This window comes from Manis pentadactyla, chromosome 15, assembly GCF_030020395.1.
Source record: "Manis pentadactyla isolate mManPen7 chromosome 15, mManPen7.hap1, whole genome shotgun sequence".
In the NCBI taxonomy this organism is placed as follows: Eukaryota; Metazoa; Chordata; class Mammalia; order Pholidota; family Manidae; genus Manis; species Manis pentadactyla.
In genome coordinates, this window is record NC_080033.1 from 34,931,587 (window position 1) to 34,948,934 (window position 17,348).

General features: G+C 40.9%; 1 protein-coding gene and 1 long non-coding RNA gene across 2 annotated transcripts in view; one reads left to right on the forward strand and one right to left on the reverse strand.

Annotated features, from left to right (window-relative positions):
- LOC118935883 (uncharacterized) overlaps positions 1 to 9,172 on the forward strand; it is a 34,731-nt gene extending 25,559 nt beyond the window's left edge. Inside the window, exons 3-4 of the long non-coding RNA XR_008994160.1 lie at positions 4,302 to 4,427; positions 8,283 to 9,172. This is a non-coding gene — a long non-coding RNA (uncharacterized LOC118935883). The remainder of the gene's footprint in view (positions 1 to 4,301; positions 4,428 to 8,282) is intronic.
- Positions 9,173 to 15,921: 6,749 nt separating this feature from the next.
- The window catches only part of LOC118935884 (zinc finger protein 541-like), a 42,958-nt gene continuing 41,531 nt past the window's right edge, over positions 15,922 to 17,348 (reverse strand). The window contains exon 16 of the mRNA XM_057492866.1: positions 15,922 to 16,242. Coding sequence (XP_057348849.1) covers positions 15,985 to 16,242 — 258 coding nt within the window. The 3' untranslated portion in view covers positions 15,922 to 15,984. The remainder of the gene's footprint in view (positions 16,243 to 17,348) is intronic.

Consider the following 17,348-nt stretch of genomic DNA (forward strand, 5'->3'; position numbering starts at 1 on the left):
CAGCAAATTAAACCCAACGTACATAGAAAAATTTGAGTAGAATTGAATGGGAACAGACAAGGAATAGGGACATTTCTAAAGCCAAAACTGATTAGTTGAAGTGATCAAGAAAATTGATAAGCTCCTAGCTTGCAGGTCAAGAAAAGGATGAGAACTAGGAGAGGGAGAAAGTGAAATCAAGAATAAATTATGCATTTCCTCTCTGATAGATACTAAAAGGAAAAAAAAAGAATATTAAGAATTTTTGTCAAAAAAATTTCTTTAAATATAATTTACCAAAATTAAAACAAAAATGGAACAGCAATCTGCAACTTTGGTAAGGGTGAAGATTTCTTAGAAAGGGACAGGCAGTATTATACTTCAATACAATCACTAAATAAAATACAGGCTTGAGGACTAGATTCACGGCATTGTATTTGTTTTGTAACAATAGGGCTTTAGAGTCTTCAAATGTGTGCGTGAGGAAAACACCAGAGAGCGTCCCAGTAATGTTATGAGGCTTAAACATGTGAAAACCTAAACTATGGCAGGAAGCCTGGGACACGGCTCCCAGCGCTCTCGGTCTCGTGGGATTCACCCCCTCCTTTAATCTACTCCCCTTTAATGTGGTCTGCATCTACCGACTTGCTTCTAACTGATAGAATATGTTTTTGGTTTTGGTCTGGGTTTTGTATTTGTTTGCAGTTTGCTCTGGTAGCTTAGCAGTGTCACTGGGAACTGTCTCCCTGTGCTTTACCTCTTTCTCTTTATTGACTAGTCTGTGAGAGAGACTGTTGCCCAGTAGGTTTCAACGACTCCTTCAACAATGGGCATTCGCATTATTTCTAGTTCCTGTCAACAAACACAGTGTCGACACAAGCAACATTGTACACGTATCCTCACCCACTGGGGATATCTCCATGAAATAGATTCCCAGGAGTTGCCGTGGGTAGAAAGGTATATGTAATTTTTATTTTAATTAAAGTTGCCAGGTTACTTTTTAAAAAGAAATATTTTCTCCTATTACCACCAGCATTGTCATTGCAGTGCCCCCTGCAACAATGTATATTGTTCCTCATCTACTGTCAAATATATATACATATATACACACACATACATATATATATATGTATGTATGTGTGTGTATATATTATATGCATGGGTGTATATATAAAACATGTATATGGTATGTATATACATAACATGTTTTACTTATATATAGGTATTCTAGATTTTCTGTCTTGGTAAGAAGTTTCCCTGGTAGATATAGTTTCACCTGTAGATTTTATATGTAATTGCCTAGTTTCCCTCTAAGATTTAGATTTTTATTTTTTACATTTAAATCCTTTTGTCATATATATTATTTCTGGACCTGTTTCACCAATCTCTTGCTTTATTCCTGTCTCAATACCATATTGAGTTGGTTACTGTGACTGTGTAGAGAGTTGTGATGACTGGTAAGGCAAGTCTTCCTCAGCGTTCTTTTATATCAGCTGTTTGAGGAGGGGCATGCAGTTAGTCTCAGGTATTTATTCTTCCATATTAATTTTAACATATTTTACCCAAAAGTAAAGAGGAAACCAAAAATTGCAACCAGAATTCGAATTGGAATAACATTAAATGTAAAATTACATATGAGAGAAATAACATTTTATATTAAAACTTCTCATTTTGGAATGTAGGCTGTCTTCCCATTCAGATCTTCTATCTTTTATGGGATTTTATACTTTTCTTTATATAGGGCATGTGTTCTTCTTGCTAAATTTATTTCTGGAGACTTCATAATCTTTGTAAATGTTGGGCAAAGCATAATGATTTCATTTCCATTTCCAGTTTCTTATTGTCTATTTAGAGAATAGTACTGAATTTTTAAAAACATACTTATTTTATATCCCTCTACATTACCATCATGGTAGTTACTGTTTTTACTAGTGCCATAATTCCAGGTATACAGTGTAACTGCCACAGAAAGAGAGCTTCACCATCCCCACTGATGACCTCACCATGTTTATACTGATCATGTTTCATTTGTACTATATTTGCTACATTCCAGACAATATTAAATAATAGATAATAATATTATTTAATATATTTTATTAAATTGGCTTTAGTGTTAGAGTAATATTTGTTCTTGATTTTTTTAAAGAGACTATTGCATTTAAGCAGTTTCCTCAATTCCTTTTACTTAGTGCTTTTATCGGTGATGACTTGAGTTTTATCAAATTTTTTTTTGGCATTATTCTCTTTAAATTATTTGACATATTTTATTAAGTTGACATTTCTTAATGTGGAATCATCCTTGCATTACAGGAATAAATATTTATTCCACATCCCATATTCCAAATGTTTATCATGCCTTATTCATCTGCTACATGCTAGATTCTATTTGGTATTGTTTTATTTTAAATTTGAATGTGTTATAAGGTTTATCTGTACTATTATTTATGTTGTTTATCAAGTTTGGACTTATTGTTACTTCAGCTTTTGCACAATGAATGGAGGACTTTTACATGTTTTCCTTTAGTCTATAATAGTGTATTTGACATTTAATTTGTCTACTCTTTGAAAGTTAGATGGGAGTCAGCGATAAACCAGTGTAGTCGCAGTGCCTTTTTCAATGGTAGATCTTAAATCATTTTTCAAGTTTCTTCAGTGGTAACTGGAATGATTGGTTTGTCCACATGTGATCATTTTGGTAGTTCATATTTTTTCTCAAATATTTTACAAACCTAGAGGAATTAAAATGCATGGAATTGTATGTTCTAGCCTCATAATTCTTTTTTTTGGGGGGAGTGGGTCCACCACAGGTTGTATTTTTTTCTCTCTCAGCTGTACTGAGGCATAGGTTACATAAAATTGTAAGATATTTGCAGTGTACATTGTGTGATTTAGTGTATGTGCACACTATGAAAGGATCCCCCCATCTAGTTAATTAACATCCATCACCTCAAATATTTACCTTTTTTTTGGGTGTGGGGAACATTTAAGTTTTACTCTCAGCAAATTTCAATAGTGTTATCAATTGTAGTCGCCATGTTTTACATTAGGTCCTCAGACCTTACTCATCTTAGAGCTGAAAGTTTGTCCCCTTTTACCAGCCTCTCCCTATTTCTCCCATTCCCCAGCTCTTGGCCACCACTTTTCTACTCTTTCTCTGAGTTCAACTTTTAATTTTGTTTAAGATTTCATATATAAGTGACAGCATGTAGTATTTGTTTTTCTCTGGCATATTGCACTTGGCATAGTGACCTTAAGATCCATCTGTCTTGTCACAAACGGCAGGATTTCCTTCCGTGTATATATGTAAAATCACATCCTTACCCATTATCTGTTCATGAACATTTAGGTTGTTTCCATCTCCCGGCTATCATGAAGAATGCTGCAGTGAGTATGGGAATGCAGAATCTCTTTATAGCCTATTATCATTTCCTTTGGATCTGTGCTCAGAAGCGGGATTGCTGAATCTATGGTAGTTCTACTCATGATTCTTGTAGTGTCTCCTCTAAATGGTCTTTCTTACTCTTTTCTAATTCTTAATCTTCTGTATGTGTATGTGTGTGTGTGTGTGTATGTTTCTAATTTATTCTTAATCAAGACCACATTGGGTTTGATAGATTTTTTTCAAAGATTCATCATTGGATTGTTAATCATTTCTATCTTTTAAAAAGTTATTAGGCTTAAACAAATCTGGAATTAATACACTATCTGATAGTTTAAAATATTTGTATTCTTTAAAGTTTCTTTATATGAATATTATTTTCATATTTTTCATCTTTTTAAATTTGAATAAAGGCATTTAAGCTTACACCTTTCCCTCAGAGGACAGCTTTTCCTGTCTTTTCTAAGTTTAGATTCAAATTATTCTCCATTTCTTTGTACTCCAGTGAATTTGTATCTCACTTTTGATTTTTCTTTTATCTAATTATTTTCTAAGAGTATGTTTCTTAATTTTAAGGTAGTTTGGATATTTTTGATCATTGATTACTTCTTAAATGTACATTAATTACATGTCTATGTACTAGTAATCAACAGGAGGAAATTTGAAATTTTAAATCCCATGTAAAATAGCATCAAAAAAACATAAAGTTGTTGGTAGACAATTTTATATTCATCTCTCTCATTTCTGCATATCTTAGCAGCATAGGCACTGCCTTTGTTCTGAAATATCTTTTCAAGGGTGCCTGTGTTGGAAAAAACACCAGAAGACAGATAGTGTCTCTTGCTACAGAGCAAAGGGCAGGCTTACTTACTGCTTATTATAAAAATTTTAGGCCTGTAAGTTTGTGTAGTTATCACATGACCTTTTTTGCATCATCCTACAGGAACTGCATTTGGAGAAGCTGTACAAATTCTGATACTCTGGCAGGTGCTTTTGCTGTGAGCTATAAACTATCTTTAGTTTGTGATCCAGGAGTCTCCTGTCTTCTGCCAGCATGCACCTAACTGTGGTAAGCTAAATTGTTAGCTTGCAAATAGAGCAAAATTTCAGAAACTCATAATTCATGAGAAAAATACTTGGGGATAAAGCTAACAAAATGTGCAATACCTTTACATTCAAATTACAGAAATCACTGGTATTAAAAAAGACAACTAAATGGAGAGATGCATTATTATTGGTTGAGAGATTCACTATTGTTATGTTATCCATTCTTCCTGTATTAATATTATAGATTCAGTGCAATCCTTTTCAAAATTCTAGCAGGATATTTTGAAGAGATAGACAATATACATAAATTTATGTGGAAATTCAGTTGACTTAAAAGTCACACCAATTTCTAAGAGGAACACTGTTGGAAGACTTGTACCTTATGATTTCTAGACCTATGATAAACTACAGCTACAGGTATTGATAATGTGAGGAAAACCAATTGATGGAATAGCATAGAATGTCCAGAAATACACCTACATGTTTATGGTCATTTTATTTTCAACAAAACTGGAAAATGTATTGAATGTGGAAAGAAAAGTCTTTTCAACAAACTGTGTTATATATGAAAATGAAAAATTTTGAATCAAGACCCCTCTCTCACTTCATACACAAGGAATACAATTTGAGAACAATGTAGACCTAAATTTAAAACTCAGTCATAATACTTCTCAAAGAAAACAATCGAAGACTATCTTTTTAACTTCAAAGTAGGCAAAAATGTCTTGAACAGGCCACAATACCATAGCACAAACCATAACACTTAAAAAATACATATTTTAAAATTCAGCCTTTTGGGTCATCAAAAGACTCCATTAAAAATATGAATGGGCAAGCTACTGGGAAAAAATATTCATAGTGCATTTATCTAACAAGGGGCTTGTATCCAGAACATACACACACACAAACACACACATACATAATATACATATTAAATATATATGTATATATATACACAAATGACAAAAATTCAAGGAACTCAATGTAAAAATGGTCAAGATATATGAATGGTTTATAAACAATGAAAAAACCCACAACCTCATTAGTTACCAGAGAAGTTCAAATTAATACCACAGGGAGATACCACTTTTACCTAGTACAATGGCTAGTTTTCTTTTTCAATTACAGGATAAAATGTTACCAAGGATATTGAACAAGTGGACCTTTTCTATATTGCTAATGGTATAACTTCTTTGAAGAAACCTTTGGCAGTTTTTCAAAAGTTAGCTATATGCTTGTCCAAAAATCCTACTTCCAGGTATTTACCCAAATAAAAACATATGCACACACAAAACTTGTACTCAAATGTTCATAGATTTATTAGGAATATGCAAAACTTCAAATACCCTAAATACCCATTAGCAGGTAAATGAATAAACAAATAATGGATAAATAAATCCACATAAATGAAATAGCAATACAAAGAATAAACTACTGATACATGCACCAATATGGATGAATATAAATATGATAATGTTATGCTAATTAATATAGACATAGTAGAATGCATGATGTTTAAATCCATTGTTATAAAATATAGCTTGAGACAAAATGATCTCATATTGATAGAAATAGACACTTGTTGGTAGGGGGTTGCAGTCAGGGAGGAGGAATAATGATAGGAGGAAGGCAAGAAGAAACTTCCTGGGGTGATGGAACATTCTATAGCTTGTTTTGGGTGGTGATTAGTGATTATATATATATATATATATTTATAACTGAATATTTGTAATACAGAGGCCAGTAGATTAAATTTCAAGTTGAAAACATGATATTTTTCTTAATAGTATATTCACCTAAAGCTGTGGCAGAAATAGTATGTGACCAGACTTGGAAGTGATTTTGTCCTGGCAAATATAAATTGGAATGCAGGGAGTCCCCTTTTTTGCCATCATTTGTTAAACTCTGAGAAAACATTTTCCCCTCAGGACAAGTGGGTATATTTGAGAATGATCAGCATGTTGGTTATTTGAGTAGAAGAGTATCTTTGCTGAGACTAGGACAGCAATAAACACAAAGTTAAAGATGTATCATAGTCTTAAAAAGACAGCATCTCTTGAATGGATAAAGAAGAGGTGGAAAATATACACAATGGAATATTATTCAGCCATAAGAAGAAAACAAATCCTATCATTTGCAACAACATGGATGGAGCTAGAGGGTATTATGCCCAGTGAAAAAAGCCAGGTGGAGAAGACAAGTATCAAATGATTTCACTCACCTGTGGAGTATAAGAACAAAGAAAAAAACTGAGGGAACAAAACAGCAGCAGACTCACAGAACCCAAGAAGGGACTAACAGTTACCAAAGGGAAAGGGACTGGGGAGGTTGGGTGGGAAGGGAGGAAGGGAGAAGGGGATAAAGGGGCATTGTGATTAGCACACAATGTGGAGGGGGGGACATGGGGAAGACAGTATACCAGAGAAGACAAGTAATGACTCTATAGCATCTTACTACGCTGATGCACAGTGACTGTAAGGGGGTATGTGGGGGGGACTTGATAATGGGGATGTTGGTCCCCTCCCTGCCTCTAAGCCGCAGACAAGGGAGGAGACGTGATGAGTTGTCGAAGACCTGAAAGGACCAGCCAGGGGGCTCAAGAGCAATGCCGAGAAGGCATTTCTCATATTTATTGAATAAATGAACCTACAATGAACTCAAACATCATTATCCGGCCTTGAGTCTAGCCCAAGGTCGCAACGCTTCCCAAGGATACCAAACTGTGTGAAGGTGGCTCTGAGCCATGAGAACTGCTTTGGTTCCCATCACTCAGTCCTTGATTACACATCAACAGAGTGTGTGGGAAAAACAGTCAAGTCATGTGTGCTTATACATTTGATTTCTACCTTACTTGAATTATGTATTAACCCCATCAATCCCACATATCCCCCTTTTCTTTTAAGATATAGGAGTATAATAAGTAAACCAGTTTTAATAGAAGGTTTTTTGACATAGAATAGTTCTTTACATTCTACAGTATAAAATAAAAGTCTATGTTTTGAACTTATGTAAAGGATAGCAAAGATAGAAAATAAATGTAGTGCCATTAGAGGGTAGGTGCAGGTGAGCAGGTCTGTGCCTATAGACTGTGTTTTGGTCTGAGCTGGGCAAGGGCAACAAAACATCCATGGGTGGAGATTTCTCTCAAAACTGGGGGGTTGAGGTTCTAAGCCTCACCTCTGTTGGCCCCCCTATCTCTCACCTGATGGCCCCCCTGTGACTGTGCCTGTCTTAGGTTGTTCCTCCCTTGAGGAATCTTACCCATCTCTGGCTAACCAGCCATCTTCCGGGGCCATACAGGGAGATGTAAAGTTGGTAAGTGAGAGAGAAGTAATATCCTTTGAAAAGGTTAGTTTTCCACTTCTTTACAGATTTATGCCCCGTGGCTTACGTCCAGCACTTGCTTTAAGACATCTTTGCCAGTGAAAAGGATTATGATGCACAGCAATTTTAAGTATGAGGCACGAATTCTAGTAAAGAGCTGTATTTTGAAAGGAAGAAAAAAGCTATAGAAGTAGCAGATGGAAGAGAATATGAGAAGATTGATTATTTCTAGAATATGAGAAGATTGATTATTTCTTTGACATGATTTCCTGCAGAGTAACGTAAGCATGTATAGGTTTTAACAAACTACTAATTAAATTGTGTACACACATTAACAAGCAGGAATACAGATACATAGTAAAAGCAGGCCTACAATTACTGGCCATATCCAACAAAACCAAGAAAACCAGTCAGGTAACCCAGGCATTTGTGAAAACTTATTGACAATATGATGGATATCATCTAATTGATTTTGAGTAGTTTGAGAAGAATCAGACAAATTGAGACAACACATTCTTGGAAACTGTTCACATCCTACGTGCTCTTTTAACAGCAGATGGTCCATAGCAGCGCGATCCTGAGGCTCTGCAGCTCGCACTTCTCCCAGTTCTTGGTTGAGTTCCGATAATATAGAAGCAGTCAAATTTGTTGTTTTGCTATATGCACAGGCCAGCTTAGAGATCTCTTTCTGCATTCCTACGACAAGTCCAGGAACCGGCAGGAGGAACGCAGCTGCAACTGCAACAGCAACAGGATCTCCAAGTTTCAAGTTTTCATCACAATCTGACGGCAGAGCTCAGAGACGTCTCTTATATCCAGATGGTCTATTAGATCAGGAAGAATGCGTTCCACCCCACAAACACCTCGATAGTGTGAAGAAAGGGCTTGATATGTTTTGCCATTTCACAAAAATACCCAACCATTTGGAAGTCTATATCCAGAAGACCATTTTACATTGATTGCAGAATTACAGTAAGAGGGTACATGAGTACAATCAATACACACACAGTCAGTGATTATAGCAGTGCTAACAGGTAAATTTAATTGGGCATCAGGAGTAAGCGTCTTAGGGGGAAGAGTGGTATTTCTGTAACATAAAACATTCAGTAATAAAGTTTGGCATTATTCCCTTTGACAGTGCTCTCCAGGTAAATATATATCGGGTAAATAAGCCAAATTGGTCAAATATTTTCCTTGATGAGGAGAAGAAATTCCTCTGACATGTTCCAGGGGCCCTCTGGAAAATATCAGAGTTAATCAGAGGTAAAAACACTTTTCTAAATTTGGTCTTGGGAAGCTGTCAAAAGTTTTTAAGGCACTTGCCTAAATAGAATTATAGTTATTAAATAACACTTATTATTTAACCAGAATAATAAGAAAGTTTAAAAGCAAATGCAGGTTACATAGTTAACAACACTTAGCTTAGTCTTTTTAATGTTAAGATCTCATTTTCTTAAATACTCAGACAATTCATTGAGACTTTAAGCATAAGAAACTGTTTTAATAAACAATCAGAAAACTTTTTACAATCTTTCAACATTAAAGGTAGAGTAATAAACTTTTGTTCTTTTAACAAACAAAAATTCTAGTCTTGCTGTGTATTTGATATCAAGATTTATTTGCTATAATTTCACATAGCATGACTATATCAATTTTTTATAAACTTTTTACAACTTTCCTTTTACATTCAGTGTTCACTGTCTTTAAACAAACAGCTATACTTTTGAATAGTTATCTTCTTTTACTTCCAATACAATGCATTTCTATTCCTTATACCTTCTCTTATTAAAACATACATTCTTTAGCATACAGAAATGTTTTCTTTATTATATTAAGTAGTTTTCATTAGAACTTAAAACCATTTGGTACCTTAACCTTCAGTGAACACTGAAAAACAGGCCACTGTAAACTGTTACACCAGCATTCTTCAGATTGATACATCTATGAACATATTTTATCATTTTTGGAAATGTGCCTTACAGCACAATTTCTCATTAAGCACAAAATATGTCTATATAACTTAGCAAACTTTAAGAATTTTGGTTACCACAAAAATTCTCAGGCTGTTTGCAGATATATATACCATTATACATTAATACAGTATTATTATTAAGATGTTTATTTGCTACACTTGTTTACTTATTTTTAGCAACCATGCCAGATTACTTATAAAACTTTTACCAAACATCAAAGTCAAGCTTTTCTTTAAGCATCTTCTTGAAATATTTAACAGGTAACATCAACTTAAATGACTTTAAGTAAACTTTGGCAGTTGTTAACTATAAGGACATGTCCGTTTCACTTAAACTTAAATTAGCTTTAATGCTTAACATTTTTTATTAGATTTTCTGGAAGTTTTAGAATGCTCAATGTTCACAAGCGCTTGTCTTTAAATCAATTTTTATTAATACCATCCGGAGGTAGGAAGTATTTTTCATTTACACACTTAGACACACAAACATACAGACTGAGACATAGTGACTACAGTTAGCAACACTTTTCATACAAAAACATATACACAGACAAACTGATTAAAGATTTGAGTTACTAATATTCAATTGCCTTCTTTCTTTATAGCTTACTTGATTAAAGTACTTCAGTTTTCAAGAATACACTCTAAGGGCGAGCAGTTTACGTAACTGGGTTAAGGTTTAGATGGCCCCAGACTAACAGTGCCGATGAAGGCTCTGAACTGATACGGACTGTGTGTGTCCAGGGGGCTGGAAATGAAATGCAAGTACAATTCTAGCACCAGTCATTTAAAGCCAGGCTGTGTTGTAAAAGATAAATTTCTTCTACCTCAGGGAGTCTAGTTTAAGACTTCCCAATTTTCAAAGATAATGATGAACCAGTAAGTAGAATAGATTTTCACTAAAGGAATTTAGAAAACTACTTCCATATTGTAGTAGTGCACGGGACTTTTCACTATTTTCCTTGTGGCAAAATATATTTAGCTGCATAACATTATATCGCATACTTCTTTCAGGGGCCAAGCCTCTCTAATCAGAGTGTTTGTGTTGAGGCCAGGTTTATGTGCAGAAGACACTTCTTTCTTAGACTTTAGGGATTGAATTACTCTGTTAGTTTTCCTAGTTTCTTCTGCCCGAGCTTTAGTCCTTCCTCGAGAGGCCCCTGCTTGTCTGATAAGTGCAGGGACTGTGTGACTTTTCTTCCCTGCTTAGAGTCTTGATCTGAGTCACAGGCTTGTTTCGCTTCCCTGGGGCTGCAGACAAGGAAATGCTTAACTCCAGGACGACTACCTCTAGGGAAGGGAGTTAACAGAATAGAACTATTTACTTGTTGGTTTGACCTTTCAGCTTGATGGCTTTACAGACCCCATTTACATTACATTACACAGGAAAAAGTGGGCAGGCCTAAAAGGACTGCTTTGAAAGGGAGCAGAGGAACCCCTGCAAAGGGAGATAAAATTCAGAGACTGTTACGGACATTTATGGTGGGGTTTATACCCTTGAACACCAGTTTCTCTCACTGCTTGGGAATTATCCTGCTAATCACCTACTGTAAGAAATCTGATCTGTGAGATAAGAGGTCGGGGATCATCTGCATCTTTCGCATAGGCAGCAGCCTAGCTGGAGGTTCACTCAGCACCATAGGATCAATCAGCTGGAGCCGAGATCTAAGGACCACGGTCTACTGATCCAGTCGGCCCTCGGAGTCCGCCGATTAGCATAGGAAAGTAGGAAATAGGCTCAGCCACTCCCCGACATTCCCTTCGGTCCAGAGGTGGGGGATCAAGGAGTAGCAGAAACCGGGAAACCTTTCACCTGAGACTTAAGACTTGTAGCCACCGCTAATCATCTTTTAAGTGGCTAACGGGTGCCCAGACACATTTTACGAGATAAAGAGTGCATTAAGTCAGGAGTAAGAGCAAAGCGTGGGTCTCCTACCTTGCGGGGGTGAGCGTCACGTTCCATGAGACTGATGAAGTTAGAAGAGAGTTAGGGACACCCCCTGCCTCACTCAGAGGCCAGGGCAGGCTGAAGAAGCAGGCTGGAAGTCAGAGACAGAGAGAGAGAGGCGTTTCTCACAGATACCCAGTCGGGCTGTCGGGGTCTGATTCCAGACACGGGCCTTTCAGAAGCCACTGAAGTGCAGCCTCAGCCTAGAGTCTCACAGTTGCCCACAGCCTTCCTCGGTCCCTCGCATCCAAGGAGAGGCCTCTGAAAGGGAATCCGGGCCTCCACTCAGGTGACATTCCCGGCTCCCATGGGAGACAGGGGATCCACTGCAGGAGACGCAGGGGAAACTGTCGCTCGAGACTTTGACATCGGCAGCCGGGCTTGTCCCATTTAAGTGGCTGACGAGCGCCCGATGTGTGCCACAGACAGCTTCCTTCTATAAGGACAGTGAAAGAAAAGGCAGGCTTGGATGCTGATACTCACCTCTGAGGTTATCCCGGGCGAGCCCCTAAAAAGGAAGAGTTTGTAAAGGTTGCAAAGCAAGACTGATCAAGTTACATAAAGACTAGATAGGCAAAGGAATAGCATCGCCCTGTCCATGAGCTTTCTTAAGATCTCTCATAACATTAGACCAAATAGTTTGTTTGAGGGTTCCCTGCGGTGGCAACCAATAACAATATTTTTTAATGTATTTACACAATTGGGCAAAATCCTTCTTAGAAGTTTTCACTCCTGATGTTTTTAGGAGGGCACAGAGTAATTTTAAATAGTCCTCCAGTTAGCTGCTTTGGTCTGTTTGGCCCATTATAGTGTCCTGACGTCTCTATCCTGTCCCTACGCGCGATTTCTCGGGAGTCTTACCGGATCGACGCTCTTCGGAGCTGTCCGCTCTGCTTGTCAAGGGTCGCCCAAGCAGAGCTTCCCTGCTCTGAGTTTCAAGGTCCCTGTTTGGCCCCACTTGCCAGTCAGTCCCCTCCCTGCCTCTAAGCCGCAGACAAAGGAGGAGACGTGATGAGCTGTTGAAGACCTGAAAGGGTCAGCCAGGGGACTCAAGGCATAACAGCTCAAGAGCAATGCTGAGAAGACACTCCGCATGTATACTGAGCAAATGAACTTACAATGAACTCAAACATCATTATCCAGCCTTGAGTCTAGCCCAAGGTCGTGAGGCTTCTCAAGGATACCAAACTGTGTGAAGATGGCTCTGAGCCATGAGAACTGCTTTGGTTCCCATCACTCAGTCCTTGATTACACATCAACAGAGTGTGTAGGAAAAACAATCAAGTCATGTGTGCTTATACATTTGATTTCTACCTTACTTGAATTATGTATCAACCCCATCAATCCCACAGAGGGGAATCTAGTAACCACAATGTTGCTCATGTGATTGTATATTAATACCAACATAATAAAAAAGGTGGAGCACAATTCCTTCCTCCTTAAGTGACTTCCTGTACAGTATGGGGAGGAAGACTAAGTTGAGGGTGGAAAAACCTGACAAACTTTGCCAGCCAGGTGGCTGAGGCTAACACCAACAGGGATGAATCAACACATTGACACATGTACCCTTAATAACATGTGATGACAGTGGCACTTCACCTCTATGGTCTTCCGGTTTAATCATGAGAAAAACACACAATTCCAACTGAGGCACAATCTCCAAAGTACCTGACCAGGACGTCCCAAAGCTGTCAAGGCATCCGAAACAAGGAAAGCCTGAGAAACTGTCACAGCTGTTAGAAAACAGCATAAAACCTAAATGTGATTTACTCCCACCAGGAGGTTTAAAACATTTTCAGTAAGGTATTAACAAAAGGCCACGTGATGGAAGCTGCTCAGGCTGAGAGTCGGGGTGGGAATTGATAAGGGCCTGGCTATACCTGGTTGAGTTTTTTAAATGTACCAATAAGAAAGATGTAACTGGCTTAGGCGACTTCCGGGAAAGAATGTGAACCCTGCAGTACTCAGCCAATGAGGAACCAGGGGAGGGACTCGCGCACTAGGAGGTAAATTACTGGGGCCAAACTCCCCAGGTGTGCCTGCCCACGAGACTCCCAATCCTGCAAGACCGAATTAAAGCCTCACTCTGCTGTCCTCTTTCTCTCCGTGTCTACTTACTGAATTTGGACCAGTGAGTGGGTTTCTCACAGCGTGACCCATCAGTAAGTCTGAGTCTCCTGAGATGCATTCCTAATCCCTGAGTTTCTGTCCCTCTTTATGGCTACCCAGCCCAGGCCACCGTCGTCTCTGAGAGCCTCTGTCACCTCTCCAGGCTTGCTGTCTTGCCTCCTGCAACCTCGGCACAGCAGCCACAGAGCTTTTAACCCTCCACTAGTTCCCGTGGCAGAGTCAGCACTTGCCACGCCATGGCCTGGAATCCAGACCGTGGCCTCAGCAGCCTCCTCTGGGTGGCCTTCCCTGGCCGTCCCCCTAATGCCATCTGCCACACCCTAGTCACTCTTTAGGATTTGAGCCCCTGCCTTATTTTCCTCCTGTCACCTTGTGGTGGACGCAAGGGCTCCCGACCCAGTAGCCACTCATGCTTCCTCTTCTTATCCTGGCAGAAACAATTTCCGCTTTGGTCAGGTAGCAGGAAACCTGAGGAAACATGCTGGTTTACCCCAGTCCTGAGGAGACCTTGGATATCGGGATGACTGCAGCCATAGCCCTTCCTACTGCCAGGGGTCAGTTTAGAAAAAGCATGGGCCCCACTCCTGACCAATGGACCCAGAGGCATTCTTCTGGAGACTGTTACAAGCTCTCCCCACTCTTGAAAAGGGACAAGACGAAGGAGGGAGGAACGTGCTCTTTCCTGTGCCCTCTGGTTTGGACCTCGGGGCAGGAGGAGGTGATCCTCGTCCCCGCTGCGATCCGCATGCTGAGCTGGCCGCTGCTGGGAGACCCTGACTTCACCCCGCACACAGTGGAACCACCGTCATGTCCTGACTGCTGGTCACTACGCTGCTGACTCTTCTGTCCTTATGGCCCAAAGCAATAGCCAAAGTCACCTCTTTGCTTATTTATTCCTGCTGCTCTCCTGCTCCTAAAATGTGAGCTCCCTGAGGGGAGCACCTGGGTCCCTCCTGTGTCGCTGTGTGCCCACTGCATGGACTGGGCGCTGACACACACTGCAGTGGGCACCTAAGGGCCGGCTCCCAGAATGTATGGGGACATGGCCCCTCCAGGGCGTAGACTAAGCTCACTGGTTTCTGTGGCGCTGGCGAGTGGCAGGAGCCCTAAAGCCTTTGTTGGCTCAACAGGCCAGAGAAGCCAGAAGATAGCTGCTTAACACAATTTAATAAGATTTACAAATTGACTTGTACAAAAAAAACTTAAGAATGTACAAAGTCATTGCCATACTAGGGGCTAAATGCAGAGGGCACAGTCTCCTGATGAGGAGTCTGACATGTTGGGAGATCCAGAGTTATTTTCCCACTGGGTGTCCACGCCTTGGCCTTCTCTAACAGATGTAATGAAACCCCAAAATTGAGGCGAAGATTGGTGAGGACGCAGATCGAACCTGTTTCCCCGCACAAGGCTCCCTGCTCCAGAGAATAGAAGGGGAGAGACTATTGACCTAAAGAGAATGGAGCCTCTGGCACCAGCTGGCAAGGATGTCACAGTGTCCGACGATGGCGGCACTCTGCCTGTTGATGGCCAATGCCCACTGTGTTTGCAAGCTGGGCTGGTCAGTAGGGGGCAGGGGGTGGGGGTGGAGGCAGGGCAGAGGGATGCCCTGAACACCTTGGGGAGGCTGAAGGGAGAGGTGACGGCCTGAGGTCCTCATCCCGATGACGTGCTGCCTGGCCCCGGCTCACGGCCCAAATCACCCCTGCAAGGGGCCCAAGTCAGCCCCCATCTCCCCTTCCTCCTCCTTCTCCTCCTCTTGGAGCAGGAAGGCCTTCGCTGGTCTTTCCGCCCTTACAGTTGTTTCCATGGGGTCCTGAAGCCAGTGCTGCCTCATGTGGGCATTTCGACTCTGAATCTTGTCAAACACCCTGCAGAGTCAGCAGAGGACACGGGTCAGAGCAGGGGGAAGGTGGGCTGAGGGCCCAAAGGGACAAAGGGCAGGCTGTGTGGGTGCATCCGGGAACAGGGCTGGTGCTCACCTCTCACACTCTCTGCAGGGAAAAGTGCCTCGGCCCTGTACACTCCCCGGAGGCTCAGGTGTCTGCTTGGGACCAGCATTTGGGCTTGCGTTGACAACGGATTCTCCCCTGCAACTCTTGGTCTTCATCAACTCAGGAGCTCGACGGCATTTTGGTCTCTTCTGAGGACTGCAAGTGGCCTGTAGAAGGGGCAGAAATGACATCAGGGTGCCAACCTTCCACCCTTCTAAGGGAAATGCTTTCCTCTGTAGGGGCACCCTTTCCCACCCCAACCTGGGTGATCAGTAGCTATCCAGACCAGCACTGAACTCCAGTGAGACCCCCTTGCCCCAGAATCCCCTACCTTTGTTTCTGTTCTGTCTGCCTTGTCCAGCTTTCTTTTGACCCCATTTTCCAGGCCTGGGGCCCGAACATAGGCAAACCTGATCTTTTTTTTCCAGGTGTAGTAATACTCTACACACTGGGCCACTGTCTTTGTCTGGACCTGGTGAAAGAAAACAGCAGCAGGCTTTGGGCACTGCCTCACACGCCCCCTCGCCGTGGGGCTAGGCACTTTCTGAAAGCTCTCCTGGAATGTCTCTCCCCTTTGGTTTGGCATGCCCCTGGGCTACAAGGAGCACAGAAGCACAGAGTCCTGCTGGTGATGAGGGGCTCAGGGTGAATCCACCGTAGCCAGCACCATCCAAGCTCTGCATGCTCTCTGAGCCCCAAGTCAATCCCGGGAGTCCCTCCCTATGGGAAGGTGTACACGATGGCTCACTACACAGGCGCTCACTGTGACGTCAGGCCTAATGGCTATGCATTTACCAACTGGGACTCCCTGCAGCAGGATGCCCTCATCAGCAGATACCACAAAACCTTTGCAACAGCCAGGCAGAGCCCTACAGCACAGAGATAAAGGGCCCACGAGAGGAGGAGGTTTTGAGGGCACAGTCTGATCCTAGGGCATTCCGATCTCACCATGTGCTCTCCCTCCACTAAGAATGGACACCATTAATAATAACTTCTGTAAAAACAAAACGGAACAGGAAAGTTTAATTGCTCTAGGAAGACGATTTCTCAGGAAAATTAAATTGGCCAGTTAAAATGTGGGGCTCACTTCAGAAAATACTTTCTCCATGTGAAATTTTTTCAGCTCTGTATATCTTTAAAGACTAGGAGCCAAAGTAGTAAATCCTCTGCCTAAGAAATATCACTCGGTTAGAAGAAAAAAAAAGAAGTTGGACTCTGCTTCCAAACAAGATGGAGCAACAGGAGCTACATTGACCTTCCCATTCAAAACAATGAGAAGAAACAATCAAAATGTCTGAAATAATGTTTGCTAAGATGCTAGGCAAGTCAAGAACAAGTCTTTCTGAGAGACAGAAAATAAGCTACCACTGTGCCAACACACTACACCTTGGGAGAGTTTCCAGGCCATGGCCTGGGGAGAGGGATCTGGGCAGAGCCAGATGGGCTTCCTGAGCTGAGATGGGAGGGAGGGTTCTGGGAGAACAAGGCAGTGAGAGTTCACAGGACAAGGCAGGACAGGGAAGAGCTGCTCAGAGGAAAATTCCAGAGATCTGGAGTGCGCTCCCCTCAGCATTCAGC